The sequence below is a fragment of the Stigmatopora nigra genome, chromosome 7 (assembly GCF_051989575.1).
Source record: "Stigmatopora nigra isolate UIUO_SnigA chromosome 7, RoL_Snig_1.1, whole genome shotgun sequence".
Taxonomy (NCBI): Eukaryota; Metazoa; Chordata; class Actinopteri; order Syngnathiformes; family Syngnathidae; genus Stigmatopora; species Stigmatopora nigra.
Window position 1 is genome coordinate 9,089,527 of NC_135514.1, and position 14,785 is coordinate 9,104,311.

General features: G+C 44.0%; 1 protein-coding gene across 3 annotated transcripts; it reads left to right on the forward strand.

Moving 5' to 3' along the window:
- Positions 1–1,352: 1,352 nt before the first annotated feature.
- rusc1 (RUN and SH3 domain containing 1) lies at positions 1,353–14,006 on the forward strand. Of its 3 annotated transcripts, none has more exons than XM_077721781.1 (11): positions 1,353–4,422; positions 6,533–7,204; positions 8,104–8,226; positions 8,302–8,378; positions 8,892–9,066; positions 9,245–9,350; positions 9,433–9,479; positions 9,613–10,052; positions 10,497–10,738; positions 10,812–10,973; positions 11,780–14,006. In XM_077721781.1, exons 1-11 carry the CDS (start codon positions 1,410–1,412, stop codon positions 11,943–11,945), a joined length of 5,223 nt encoding a protein of 1,740 aa, XP_077577907.1. In that variant the 5' UTR covers positions 1,353–1,409; the 3' UTR covers positions 11,946–14,006. The 3 variants fall into 3 exon arrangements, with proteins under 3 accessions (XP_077577907.1, XP_077577908.1, XP_077577909.1); XM_077721782.1 differs by having other exon boundaries at positions 6,536–7,204; XM_077721783.1 differs by lacking the exon at positions 6,533–7,204.
- The last annotated feature ends 779 nt before the right edge of the window (positions 14,007–14,785 follow it).

A 14,785-nucleotide genomic window follows, 5' to 3' on the forward strand; every position in this document is an offset into this window, starting at 1 on the left:
ATCGGGTCCGGTGGAAAGAAGAGATGTGGACCACATCTCCCATTAGGTAAGTGCATATTTATGATATTATAACCATACATCCATTCTTTACAAGGACATCTATAATAGCAGAAACGGAATGAGCACTGTGCTTCTCGGGAATAATGTCTACCGCCTCTAAACGAAGATGTTCAAGCTGTATTATCAATTGATATTAGTGTAATGTCGATATTAGGACAATAAAAGAAGATGGGCCTTTATATTAAGGGCGATGCGGATGGTACCCCACCTCCCCTCTCCCTCTCCTCTCTCCATCCTCCATCCTCTTCCTCCTCCCAGTCTCCATCGTGTCCATAGGATCAATAGATGCAAGCTCAATACTGGATACAGTCAGAAGAGTCAAATGACATGTTGTTTAGGTCCTAATTTCCAAGATGCCTCTTTCGTCTGCGTTGCCTTGGCGTGACAGTGGTGAATGAGACATTGTGATTTATATTCAAGTGACGTGAAAGGGCACAGTGCAGCAATAGCCTTCTTCTCATGCAGCCTCACTGCTGCTGCTGCCTGATTATTTCATGCTCCACTTAAATCAGCCCTTCGTAGCTCTAAGGGATGCTGTTCTTTTCTTTTCTTTCCTGAAAATACATTTTTTAAATTCATATTCATTATCATATGAGCTGGTGAGGATGGATGGACAGATGGAGACAAGAAACAACAGCAGCGAGAAGGCTGAACAGATGACAATGATGATGACAAGAAATCTGACTCCTTTTAGAGTATAAATCTAATCGCAATTTTAACTCATTCATTGCAATAGACATCCAATCCAGTTAAACTGGGTTGGATGGCAGAAAATCAATGAAAGTACATTCACTTCCTGGCCTCCCAGTTCAAATAGACTGGACGTCTACTAGTGAGAAACTCATTTAAATTCACCCCAGAAGGTTAAAAAGAGAGGATTGGACATCTGTCATTGTCATTGGCTCTGAAATAGTTAATGAGGACATAATAAAATATATATATATACACGTATATATATATATATATATTTATATTTTTTTTAAATATTTATTTATTTATTTATTTATTTTGTTGGTCTCAGATGATGCCATATTTCTCAACCAGAAATCATATTGCTTAAATTTTGCTTTTAGTATTGCCTGGCTTGCTGCAAGAAATTGGTATGACCTAAAATGTCACAAGTTTAACATTCCGCATACCTGCGGGCAATTTCCGTTAACATCAAAAGAGTGATGTAAAAATGTCCTTTATTACCCATCATCAAAATTCACCATGTGTCTCCTTTGAATTTTCAGACCCGAGCAAGCCTTTCCAACACCATCGCAACGCAACATCATTCTGATTGCCTGATAATTTCTTCCAATAGTGACCAATTTCCCCATTAAAAAAAAAAAAATCCTATTACCACAATGCAATCTTCTGCCTGCTCATCCCAGTCCGCCAAGCCGCGGCGTTTCGACATCAGTCGACGGGCCACCACCTACACTGGACCAAAGTCTCGTATTGCTCCGAAAGAGGATAAAAACATGAACCCCATCACGTCGTCCTCCCCTAGACGTGTGACTAAAGCTCCAGTTGCCACCCCCAGGACCCGGCCTACGGTGCAGCCTCGGGCGCCATTCATCCAAAGCAGATTCAGCGCCCAAAAACAGAGCTCCGTCCCTTTGAAATCAGCAAAACCCAAACCCAAGAGCCTTCGCATCGCAGTGACAGGAAAAAAAATCTCCCCTCCGCTTCCCGCGGCTCCTTCGGTACTCCCTCTCGACCCCAATTGCAACGAGGCGAGCCTGCCGTGCTTGTGTTGCGACGGTCGCTCGCCGCAGGACAACAACAGCATGTTCAACCATAACCACAACAACAACAACACTATTTCTCTCAGGCATCAGCTGCAGCTTCCTCCTCCACCTCCTGTGGCTCCACCCCAGAGGAAAAAAGAGACGGGGGTGAAAGAGCAGCTCCGGTTGCCCTCTCAGCCAGAGCCACATTCTCGGCCTGCCGTCCATGAAGACATATTAGAAAAAGCGGATCTAGATGACAAGAAAGAAGCCAAATCTGAAGAAGAGGAAGACGAGAGCAGCAGCGGAGACATCGATATCGATGACGAAGACGATGATGACGGCGACCGCGATGATGAGGACGATGACGACACCCTGGTGCCCTCATGCTGCGATTGCCCTCCCTCCCTGCTGGAGTTCTCGCTCTCCTCCTCCACCTCCTCCTCCTCTACTTCCATTAGCTCTTGCTCCGATCTGGAGTCGGACTCGGCCGATCATTACGTCCCCCAACGCCAAGACCCCCTGTCGGTCAAAGACTCGTCGCCACAATGTCAGCCGCCCGCACGTTCGCTCCCGTCCTTGCCGATTGGCCACAATCCCTTCAAAGTGACGTCGCGCAGCCCTCTTTCCTCCCCAGATGAGGGTTATCCATCGGCATTGGACACCCCATCTCCCGACTATTTGGGAGTCAAAGAAGATGCCGAAGCCTCCAAGCTGGGTTTGCTGGACTTCTTGGAATCGGTGGGCGAGTTTGGGAAAATGGAACGTTTCAGTCAGGTGATCCAAGTGGCTCGATGGGATTTAGAGGGCGAGCAAAATTGGGATGTGTTGAGAGACCGTTTGGATCACTTGGATCGCTTAGAAAAGGTCAATAGAGAGATCAAACTATCTTACATCGCCCGGCTTCACGAGAAGGGCTGCAATCTGGATGACCTGGAGGAGCGCGACCTGTCCGACGTCATGGATGAAATGGGAAACATCGACGTGGGCTGGAAGCTTTACAAAAACCGTAGCGCATCAATAGCGGAATCCCAGGAGTTCTCAGACGCCGGCGTGGACTTGACCGCTCCGTCAGATTGCGAAGATCCTCTCGCTCCGGACTCTCTCACCCCTTCCCCGGCCGAGCCTCCCCCTCGCCCCCCCAAGCCTCCGGCCCGTCATGCCAGCGTCAACTCCGACCTCCACACCTACATTAACATCAGCCGGGAGACCACCTCCATGGCCGTGTCCACCACCCCTACCTTGACCACTTTCTCACCCAACTCTTCCTCTCCCACATTCACCACCTTTCGCTGTGAGAAACCTTCCCCCCCATCTCCCCCATCCATCCCTCCCCTCCCCGCCTCCAAAGCCATCCCATACCTGACTCTTTACACCACCTCCGCTCCATCCATCCCCACCCCGACTCCTCCCATCCCTCCACCTCGGAGGCGACACCTGGCCAGGAAAGAAGCCCAACGTCTCGCCGCCCTTCAGGCCGAACAAGAAAAGACCCCCTTGTCCCTACCTCCCCCCACCACACGTCCACCACCTTTGCCTCCACCGCCGGTTATCTCCTCCTCTCTGCCCCCTCCAGGTATACCCCCGCCACCACCTCCGGCACTGCCTCCCCCACCTTCTTTCCATGCGCTGGACGTGGAAATCCGCAAGCTCTTAATGCTGGCGGGGCTGACCCAGGCCGAGCTCCTAAAACTGAGCCCAGAGCTCGGTGATTGCGTCGGGATGTTGGAAGAAGAAGATGCCAAATCCGGACGACAAGAGAAGGACGGTGAATGCGATCCTGAAACATTGGAAAGCATTGGATATAGCAGTCGAGGCACGTCGGCTGGTGATGGACGGGCAGATATTCCCAGGGAGGGCAAGGCGGAAGAGGCAAAAGAATCCCAGAGAACCACCTCCTTCTCAGAAATGGCCCGAAGACGAAAGAAGAGTGGCAATCTAACATCCGAAACGTACTACAGCACATCCCGCCATTATCCAGGTGGGGTCCTAGATTCTCCACCCCCTCCTCCTCCGCCTCGACCCTTACCCCCAATTCCGCCAAGCGTGCCATCCCATCGAGCCAGCACCCTGGTGGCAAATTCCTCTCGGCCTGAGCGTTTCGATTGGCTGATAGCGTTCACGCCCGAAGTCGACGCCCCGCCGCAATCCACTCAATTGAGAAAATCTCAGGCGGAAACCATAAAGAAGACTTCCCCGCTTCCAAAAGTGACCAGCTTCAAGGAGTTGCGTTACCGTAACAAAAGCGGCGCCCCTACCACAAGGGTGATCACTGACCCTGACCCCGACCCCAACGTCATCACCCCGGACCCCGACATACTATACAACCTGAAGTGGAGACGGGAGAAGGAGGGCAGCGGCGGCAGCCAATGGGAATACACCTCTCAGGCCCAGGCCCTATTCATGCAACCCCCACCGGCTCTCACCTCCATGGCGGCGTTGAAAGAAATGCTGCAGAGGGCAGACGAGGAGAGTGGAAGAGCCGACAAGGTGGGCTACTCGCGCAGTGACAACAGCCTATGGACGACTAGCAGGGAGTGGGAGCGTGAAGATGTGGGGAAGGAAGACAAGGAGAGGTGGGAAGAAGACCAGGCGGAGGTGCGAGGACAGGCTGACGGAGGGAGAACACTTGAGTCAAGAACCACTGGTAGGAAGCAATTCACATTTATTCTTCCTAAATTAAGGGCACTCAGTCCTATTTAAGCAGGGGTAGGGAAACTCTATGTGGATCTTTTGATGGGTGCCTATGGCTCAGGAGCCATATGTGGCTCTATCCTGTGAGCTAAAATATGGAAACCGCTGGTCAGAAATGACAAAAAAAAATCACACATGTATATTAACTTTTAGATGCGGAGTAGGGCTCTCAAGGAATAAAGGTCATAAAGGTTCCCGACCCCTGTTTTAACATCTTGCAGAAACTCTTACCTTCTTTGCCAGTCTCATATATTTTAGTGGCAATGACTGCATGGCCCAATTCTATTTTTTTTATGTTCCACATGGGACAAACGAAGAAAGAAAGAAAAAGTATATACTGTAAAGTACTTCCTGGCTCAGTGAATAATATTGAAGGTGAATGCAGCCAGGATGAATTTTAAATAATTAAAATTTGCATGATTTTGTGGCTTGTGTTTAGAGCTGCCAAAAACAAAATTAAATGATTTCAGAATTCACTGGGAATTTCAGAGTGTAAAAAAAACTAACTAAAGTAACAGTTGTGGGCACAATGGTGCGAATCAGGGTGGCACGATGAAGGATGAGTCACAGAATCGCATGTTGCCCGCTGCCGAAAGATTATGAAGGGACAAAACTGGCAGGATAACTGTGTGGGTGAAAGGATGGATGCTGAATGTAATATGAGGGGAAGTTGGAAAGTCTCCAGCAAGCGTTTCTGTTCCTGCTTATCAGAGTGTGATGTCATCACTGTCTCATTTAATTATTCATTCCCTCTCCCTGCCCAAAGAAGAGAAAAGGTGGAAAGCCAATATACTAGCTTTTTCTTTAAATCCCCTCGATATTTTATTCATTGTCTTTTTTAAATGACTTTTAATTCCAGCACTTTTGGGATGTAGCTTGGGGTCAGGTTACTGACCTCATCCAGAGCTGTGATGACTTCAACAAGAAAGAAGGTTTATTTAAATTTATATTGATCAATTCAAATAGTTTTCGCAATAATACTCAAATTTAAGCAGTTATTACAGCATACATATCCATTCCGGCCTCATTGTGGAGGACTCGGGTTCAAATCCAGGTCGGTCCACCTGTGTGGAGATGGCATGTTTTCCCGGGCCTGCGTGGGTTTAATCTGGGTACTCCTGATTGGACCCTCTAAATTGCCCCTAGGTATGCCGCCTCTACCCTGAAGTCAGCTGGGATTGGCTCCAGCACCCCCTGCGACCCTAGAGAAAATAAAGTGGTTCAGAAAATGAGATGAGAAATGAGTGGCCTAACTTTTTAGGCATGTACATATATCTTTAAGAGTTGTGGGAGGCGGGGCTTATGACTATGACCAATTACCGAAAAGCTTGATCCAAAATAGGAAGTGTTGCACCTTCAATTTCAAGCGACCTAAATGTGAGTGACGTATGTTTATTTACTATTGGAATGATCCTACTTTGAATATCATAAGGGCTATTTCTTGATTCTAAAAGATCGATTTTGTGCGATCCTTTAGCTTTGCATAGAGACGATTAATTTAACCTGAGAGAACTTTGATGTTTCTTGTGATTCAGTGTTGTTAATGCAAGTATATATAATAACTTGAAAGGCATCTAAACCCATTAGGTACCATGGACAGCGATCGACGTCCAATCCATTTGAATTGTGAGCATAGAAGCGAATAAACTTTGCTATCATAGGCGATTGACAGAGTTAAATAACACTAAATATGTTTTCCTTCTGCTCAACATTCCACAGGCAACTCATGAAACCGAAAGTTGTGGCTTGATGATTTTCCTGTTTTTATTTTCAAAGTCTTTCTGTGTCCAATCAGCTAAAATGCAACTATACTGATTCTCATGAATCCATGCAATTGTTGGTATTATGAATGACTTCTTCATTTGTGTTTTTTTTTCTGCTGTGATACACTCCAAAGTGTGCATTCCCCTCTCAACAGACACTAACATGATCTCCATCTCTCTCCTTCCCGTTTGTTTACCACATTTTTTGGCTACTTCTTCTCCCATTTTCCGATATCTCCATCATTTGTCCACGCCAATCCCGCATTCCTCTGCTTATGCCCCCTGCACTTTTCCATTAAGCAGTTTCCTCTCCCCCACTTTCCCTTATCCAACCCCCTCAGCCTTACTTCCTCCACGCCGTCCCCACTTCCCACCAACCGGGCCATTTCCATATAAATTCCCGACCACTCGCCCACGTCGGCCGAGAGTCCTCGGACGACTTAAATCCAAATAAAACCAAACAATTTCCCATTACATGCGGAACTGATGACACTTGGGGCCTTCAGGGTAACGTGGACTCTCTCTACCGCATTGACGAGCAGAGTATTGCAGACGATCGTGCTGCAGATGCTCCAGAATGCAGCACCCCATATAAAAACATCGATGTTATGATGACTCACCGATGCGATCAAATAAAGCAAACAGGCCGTCACGCTAACAGAAACAGGACCTCAAAAGAGCTCCCACCCCTGCCCACTTATTACCTGCACCGCTCCAAGCACTGCCCATTGCACGGGGGCTCCCTTCCCCGCCTCTCCCCCGTCGGAGCCCTCTCGCCTCCCCTGCGTTCGGGAGCGCTGCCATCCGGCGCGGTGGGCTTTGGCCTAACATCACCCCTTTTCCCTCGCTCGCACACCTTGCCAGCTTTACCCGCTCCCGTTTACTACCCACACTTTTACCCGCCTATACCCCTCTGTGCGCCTCCCCTTCCCCCAAAACTCTACCAGGTTTCTCAGCATCCACGCGTGGCCAGTAAGATCTTTTTCTCTTCTTCCATCTATACATCATATCTGTCTTTCCCTCTTTGCTGTGTTGTTATTTATTCCCTACAGTGTCATGAGTGTAATGACAAATTTGTGTTAAGGAATATTATAGCCCTTGTCCACTACAAACTGAGAAAATAGGCTTTCAAAGTTGACATTTGCTTCAGTCCGTCACTTTCTATACCTTGTTTATCCATTCGTCATTGTTTGTCAATTATTTTTGATATTTGAGTTCACAGTAGTGCTAAAACAAACCCAGGCAAAAAAATTGGAATCTTCACACTTTTGTATTAGATTGATTAGATCGGGCATGGGTGGGTTTTCTCCGGGTACTCCGGTTTCCTCCCACATCCAAAAAACATGCATGATAGGTTGGTTGCACACTAAATTTCCCTAAGAATGATTGTGAGCGTGGATGGTCGACCGTCTAGTTATGCCCTGCGATTGGCTGGCCGCCGATACAGAGTACCTGGGATAGGCACCAGCAGCCCTCGCAACTCTTTTTTAAGGATAAGTGGTACAGAAATTGAATGAATGAAACTTGAACAATGGAAAATAATTTCAATATGTCGACGTGAAAAAGGGTCTTGCCTAGCAGTTGCCAATCCTTAGTTATATCCATAAGAAATCCCCCAAAATTGGTGGCGAAACATTATTTATAACAGAAAACTCCCAGTCATATGCAATGCTTTGATTCCTTCCATATTCAACTCACCTGTAGTTCCATTTTTGTATTGCCTTTTCATCGCTGATGATACCTACCAGCACTTTTTAGTTATGATACTTCTCTCCGCCATGGCTTTATTTGCGCTTGTTGAATTTGATTTCTTCTCCTTCTAAGTCATTCCTCTTTTTTATTTTTATTTGTTTTACTGCTGCCACCGCCAGCTGTTCGCAGTGTATCGTTTGCTGGATCTGTGCGGAGAGGTGAAGCATCCTGGATGGGTGAAGATGTGCCCCATCCTATGAGAGGACATCGTCTGTCCTCTCTACACCTGTTGGAAAAGAGAGGTATTAGTACTGCAATCTGGGTATGATTATGATGATATTCTAAAGCAATATTATGTGTCTGTGTTTTTGCCACAGCTCTGGTTAGCGCAGTCAGCGTGGCAGTGGAAGCCGTCTTGGCCCAGTTCAGTTCTTCTCGGACTGTGGTTCAAAAGGTTAGTCAAATGGACGTGTGTTGAAGACCGACATTTTAATTGTGATGAAACACTAAGACGTCATTTCACTCAAGATATCCAATTCATTTTCAATGGAAACCACTAAAAATGAATTGAATGTGTAATTTAAGTGCATTGAAAGATGAGCATTCACAGCCAGGGTACGTCATAATCAGACGCCCACCTCCTTCATTGAAAATCCCCCCCTCCCCTAAACGCAGCGGCTCCTGTACCATAAATCATCCGCCAACACTGGAATACTGCGTCATTGAGTAAAAGCTTAATCCGGTGAAGTCATGAATCACATTTGTATCTTCTGTGTAAAAAAAGGCAGTTTCCTATTTGACCTTTACAGCTCCTCAATGTCGTTATTGTATGCGAAGACACAACTGACCCAAAATGCGCCATGAAAACAATGAAGCCAGCCAGACCTTAGCACAGCAAAAGATTGCCGTATCTTGCATGCTTTCTGCCACTATCTGACAAATTGTCCTCTTCCCTTCTTGCCTCCAGGCCTTATCGGGAGACAGCACCGTAAATCCATCTTTGGGCCGTCTGGTGCTGCAGTGCCTCTGCCCCGCCCTCCACGGCCTGCTGACGGACGGTCTCAAGCCCCATCAGAGTGACCTGATTGCAGGCAGGAGGCCCAATTCGGCTTGGAGCTTGGTACTGGCTTCAACAAGACCAGGTGGGCGTATAGAAGAAAAATCCCTTTTGATTTGATTTAGTGCAGTACAATTGCCTACAATTACAGGCTGATATGAATGGATTAAGATTTTGACTGCGTTTCAGTTTTAAGCACACACGTATTTCTATTCATACCATTTCCACTCTTCTCTTTTTTGTTCTCAATCCAAATCATTCAGGACCTAAAACACAAGCCCTGTTCAATCTACAACTTCGAGTCGGAGAACTTCCTCAGCTGAGACAGAGCAAACACCGCTTCAATGCATTTGTCCTCGGATTACTCAAGTTAGTTACAGTTGTTTACAGAAAAATGTTTGTTCCCTGTTTCGATAAAGCCACCTGTATTTATATATTTATATATTTTTAGTTCAAAGCAGCTTGATTTCTGGATTTCCAACCTTCAGTCCAGCCGAGGTAAGTGCTTTTGTACTCCTTTATTTGAAAATTATTTTTAGAATAACACAGACCTAAAACGAATTAACAACTATGAATTATTCTAAAAATGTGCAGGTATTCATATTTATTTTCCCTTCTTGTTGACTGGCAGATATTTTGGATACATATTACCGTCCATCCTCCTTCATGCGTCTGTCAATGAGCGTTTGCCATCCTCTGTTGGAAGAGCTCCTCCTGGTGCTGCAGCCTCTCAGCTTGCTCACCTTCAACCTTGACCTGCTCTTCCAACACCACCACCTGGAGCCCCCGCCCACTGCGCCACAGGTGCATAGTTCTGCTTGCCAAGATGCAGGAAAACCAACCCAGCCCGAAATAAGAGGTGGAAAATACATGGAAAGCCTCTCGGGAGTCGACTTTTCAGGTCCCGCAAATCAGGAAACTGAAACGGCTCAACTTAGTCCTGGTAACGCAGGGTGGTCCTTCACCCTTGGGCACACTAGTCCACAGCTGCGGTGGGTCCAGGACAAGAGAATTGGCGAACTACCTCCTCCAAATCTAGATGAGGACAGCCTCGCTCAGCAGGCTGGACAGGTACTCACTTTCTGTTGAAATTTCTCATCTAAGGGCCTATAACGATATGGTATCACTAGTCGATGCACCAAATGTTTTTTTTTTAAAGTGGTAAGAACAATTTGAAGCACATAAAAACTTTGATAACAAAAGCTAAATATGGACAGGTGAAATTGAAAATACAGCTATAAATGTCAAAATACAAAAAGAAATACATACCAAAAAAGTATCAAATAAAATATAAAAAAAAACTTGAACATGTACACAAACTCACTATAATTCATACTAAGATTCTTGACCTGCAGTTTGATACACATTGTCTTCCAAATGTGAAAATTATTTGACTTAAATAACATTTTATGGAACAAATCGCCTAGAATTTTAACTCGGAAATGCAAACAGAAACACGTATCATCATGCGTACTACTTCAATAATGACAATTATTTTTTTGTGTGAAATCCCAGGTTCTGCAACAGGGCTGGGGGACTATGATGCGCTGGGGAGAAAAACTCAGCCAAAATCTAGCCGATCTCAGTTTGGCAGCAGGAAAAACGGAGGAGGCCCAAAATAATCACCTGGCCCAGACAGAGAGTGACTTTTCCCCGGGTAACTCTGTCACTCAAGTGTCCTGGAGCCTGGGTCGCCTCTTTGGCTCTACTGCAACCAGAAGCCCCAATAGTCCAGTAGGCCACACACCACCAAGCAGGTTGGTCCACTCAAATATTGAAGGTAGATTTCATAGAAACCACCAAGATAGTCTTATGCATTCAACCTTTCAGGCGTCCATCGCAGTGGTTGGCTCCGGGCGTCACAGCGCTGACGCGAATGGTAAGCAGCACTTCTGCGCCAGTTTTAAAAAAAAGCCCAGAACCAGTGGAAGGGAATCATACGGTGCCCAAAAACCAATCTGATGCTCCAGAAGTGACAGAAAAACCACACAGGTACATTTTCTTTTACTTGAGCATGAGGGTTCATTTATTTCCATCTTTTAGTGTGGAATAAGAGCAATCTTAATATTATTTACGATTAAAGATACTATGAATTGCTAGATCTAGTAAACTTTAAAATGATAAATGATCAACATCAATAACAAAAAAATTGGTATAATGTTCCCCACTTTTCTTTGACTGCATAACAATACAAATAAAGTGAATTATATTATTGGACTTACTCTGAATTTAAAATGCTAAATAAAAAAACTACAATATGATTCACACTTATAGATTTTAGACTTATAGTTTAAAATGATGGCAGATTATATTTTGGACACATCCTCCCTAAAATGTGTAAGAAAAGGCTTAAATAATGAAATTATCTCATACCCAATTAGGATCGGTTTGCCCAGCCTCCGCTACAAAGCTAATTGGTTGTGATGTCATATTCAGAATTGCTGAAAAAAAATAGTGCTCGTTCTCAGATCCATTGTTTTGGGTTGAATAGCTATGGAGCGGTAACAAAACCACCACATTTTAAAGCCAAATTTGTTTTCTACTTAACATTAGCACCACCATTTTAATTCTTTTATGTTTACATGAGGCAGTTTGGAAATGCTGCAGTACTTGACTCCCCAAAATGAAACTCCCACCTCACCCATCGTCATGTTTTATTTTGAATTTAATAGCCTCCTATGAAATGTAAGTGGCACTGATGCGTGGGAGGGGGCCATGTCATTGCTCATGTTTGTTTGTTTGCCTTATACTGCACAGCTTTTTAAAAAAAATGTTATATACTGCGGGGCGCTCTTCAGGTCCGTGCGAACGCTCTGCGACCACACCGGATCAGGCTCCGAGCTCAGCTTCCGTAAAGACGAGGAGCTCGTAGTCTTAGCGGGTGTCGACCAAGACTGGATCCGCTGTCGTCAAGGAGACCGAGAGGGGCTTGTACCGATTGGCTACACCTCGATCATCATTTGACATTTTAACAGCTGGACTCCATGAAAATGTCATGGCAAGAAAAAACATTTGAATGATACTATATACATATACGTATATCGTTGGGTAAATACTTCGAGGTTGCAGTACTCTCCCTAGGATGTTCCACCATAATGTGAGAGCTTGTTGCAATTCCTCCACATTGGTTGCATGGATGGGATCAAATTTTGAACTTTAAGTCCAAAATCTGGGTAAATCTCTTTCCTGCAGATTTTAGGGTACTTAATCGATTGTGGGTCTATCGCATTATAATGTCTGCCATGCGGTTGACAACACGGCAGCACCTAAATTGGGAGTACTGTCCCACAACCTCTTGTTGCATATGTGATCATATAGTGAACTGTAGCTGAGTGTAAGTGTGTTTTATTGCCCACCGGCCCCATTCACCTTTTAATGCGTGTTTGACATTTTACTGATGTATAAATATACATAAATATATATAAAACTTATAAATATATAGGTCTATATATGAAGTGAGATTGATATTCCATTGAACACAAAGGCAAGCAAGTGTTTGTCATATGCTTTGTGTATTCTGAGGACATTTCATGAAAAAATGTGTATGCCTTATTTCCTCAAATAGTGGTCTCCAATCCAATGGATTAGATGCCTAAATTTGGAGCATCACCATTGATCCAAAGTTGATCAAAATCCTACTTCAAACAATATGATTAAAATGGAAAATAAAGCCAGATACTCTCTGATCATGGCCCTGAATAACATTCTAAAGTGGATTATTCATTTTCTGTAGTGCTTATCCTCACAAGAGTTGCAGGGGATGCTGGACCCCGTCCTAGCCAATGGTGGGCAGTAGACAAGGGACACTTTCAACTGGTTTCCAGCCAATCGCATAGCATCTGAAGTTGATTATTTAAATCTAAATGGTATTTAAGTCCTGCCTTTGCCAGACATCCAATCCATTTAAACTGAAGACTGGCTGTGAATGCTCCCTATTTCACCATTGAAAGCCCTCCTAGTCAACATGGCTAGAATATATGGAGATTGAACCAATACTTGTCTCTACCGCCTAACCTAAGGCTGCTATTTGAGGAAATACGATAGCAACCAATGATTATAACTAATTTCCTACTGGTACCGATTCGGCATGAGCGCATCCCTACCTGAATTGAAAGCAGCAAGCGAATCTTTTCTTTTATGTGGCCGTGATTATGACGAAGATATCTTCTGGTGCGTTGGCTTTTGCATCTACATTTAAACCAGTAAGACAGTAATGTTGAAACTTCCTATGTCCTCGATATTAACAAAAGTGATAGTAGAAAGTGATCATGTGGTGGCAGTAATAAGTTCATACACAGTACTTTGCTTTGCCTTCATCTAGTTAAGTGATTCTTGTCATTTTTGGAATTGACACGGAAACAAATGTGACAGTGTTGAGCCATTTGTCCTCTGGGGAGAGGACTCATGTACTTCATGCTCCCAAAAAAAGTCAAAGAGATTAAGATTCATGTCTAAAAATAAGGTCATTTTATTTTTTTATTTCACTGATCAAATCAGCTTTCAGGGAACTCTTTAGTCATCGTGTAAAGACGGTGTAGCATTACTGTCACCATGGCAACAGTAGCATTAAATTACACCAATGCTCATCAATCTCGCTAAAACATTGCCTGACACGTTTTTGTTTGTTTTGGTTTGTTTTTTGTTTGATTGTTTTTACATGATCCTAATGTGAGGTCAAGACGGGCAAGCATTTATTTGCACGCCTTTTATTTATTAGATGTACTATTTATTGCTCTTTCTCGGTCAAATCGCAGGGATTTGAAATGTGAGAGCATGTGAACATGTCAGGGAAAGCACATCCTGGTGTTTCACTTGTGTGGGTGTGCGTGTGTGTGAGAGTGTGTGAGTGTAAAAATGGGTTGTAGTTAGTAGCTTGGCCCTCCATCCCTCCCTGGTGTGATGTAGCCTGTAGACATGCCCTGTGTCCTCTTAATCATGATTACAGCATAATTGTGTCCCTGTTCACTTCCTGCATGTGCTTGTTTGTAAATACACAAAAATAAAATCTATCAGTATGAACCAAAACCTATCAGTCTTTCTTTTGTTTTGGGTAATGTCACAGCCTCAATTAGACTTTCATCTTATAAAATAAATATTTTGAAAGGTAAGTACTTGGTTGTTTTGATTTATTCTTTGATAGCTTGAATACTAGAGCAACTGTTGCATTTATTCAGCAAGTTCACATCCATGTGAATTGACATAACATTTGGGTTGATTTTGGTCAGTTATTAATGTGATGTGCAGTGACGGGCATTAAGGGGAGACATGTGATTATGTCATTATGGTAATTTAAAATCTATTAAATGGTTAAATGTATTCAGTGCAGGTTTTTTCATTTAAATTCACAAATTTTGTCTTTCAAAATAACTGATTTTTTACATTTACCTTTCAAATGCTGTGGATTCACATCACTTTGCCAGGTCTCACTATCGCCATCTTGAGATGAGGCAGGAGAACTGTGTGCCTCTGCAGCTGTGGACAGCAGTTTAGACGCTCAGAACCAGAATGTTTCAGACACACCGTTGACAATAATTAAAAACACTGCATTATACACACCAGCTAAACTAATCACATTTCATTCATATAGTAAGTGTTGAAACATTTTAATACTAACAGCAACATGATCTCACTGCATAGCGTGCCAACACAGCATACAATGAGTTTTAATAATGCAAATTGTGTTTAATGTATTCTTGTGCATGAAACGGCCTCTGTATCAATCTTTTAAAATTGAAGATAAAAACGAGCAAGTTATCGATACGTTTATTCAAAAGGAGTGACGTTTGCACTTCAATTATAAGATA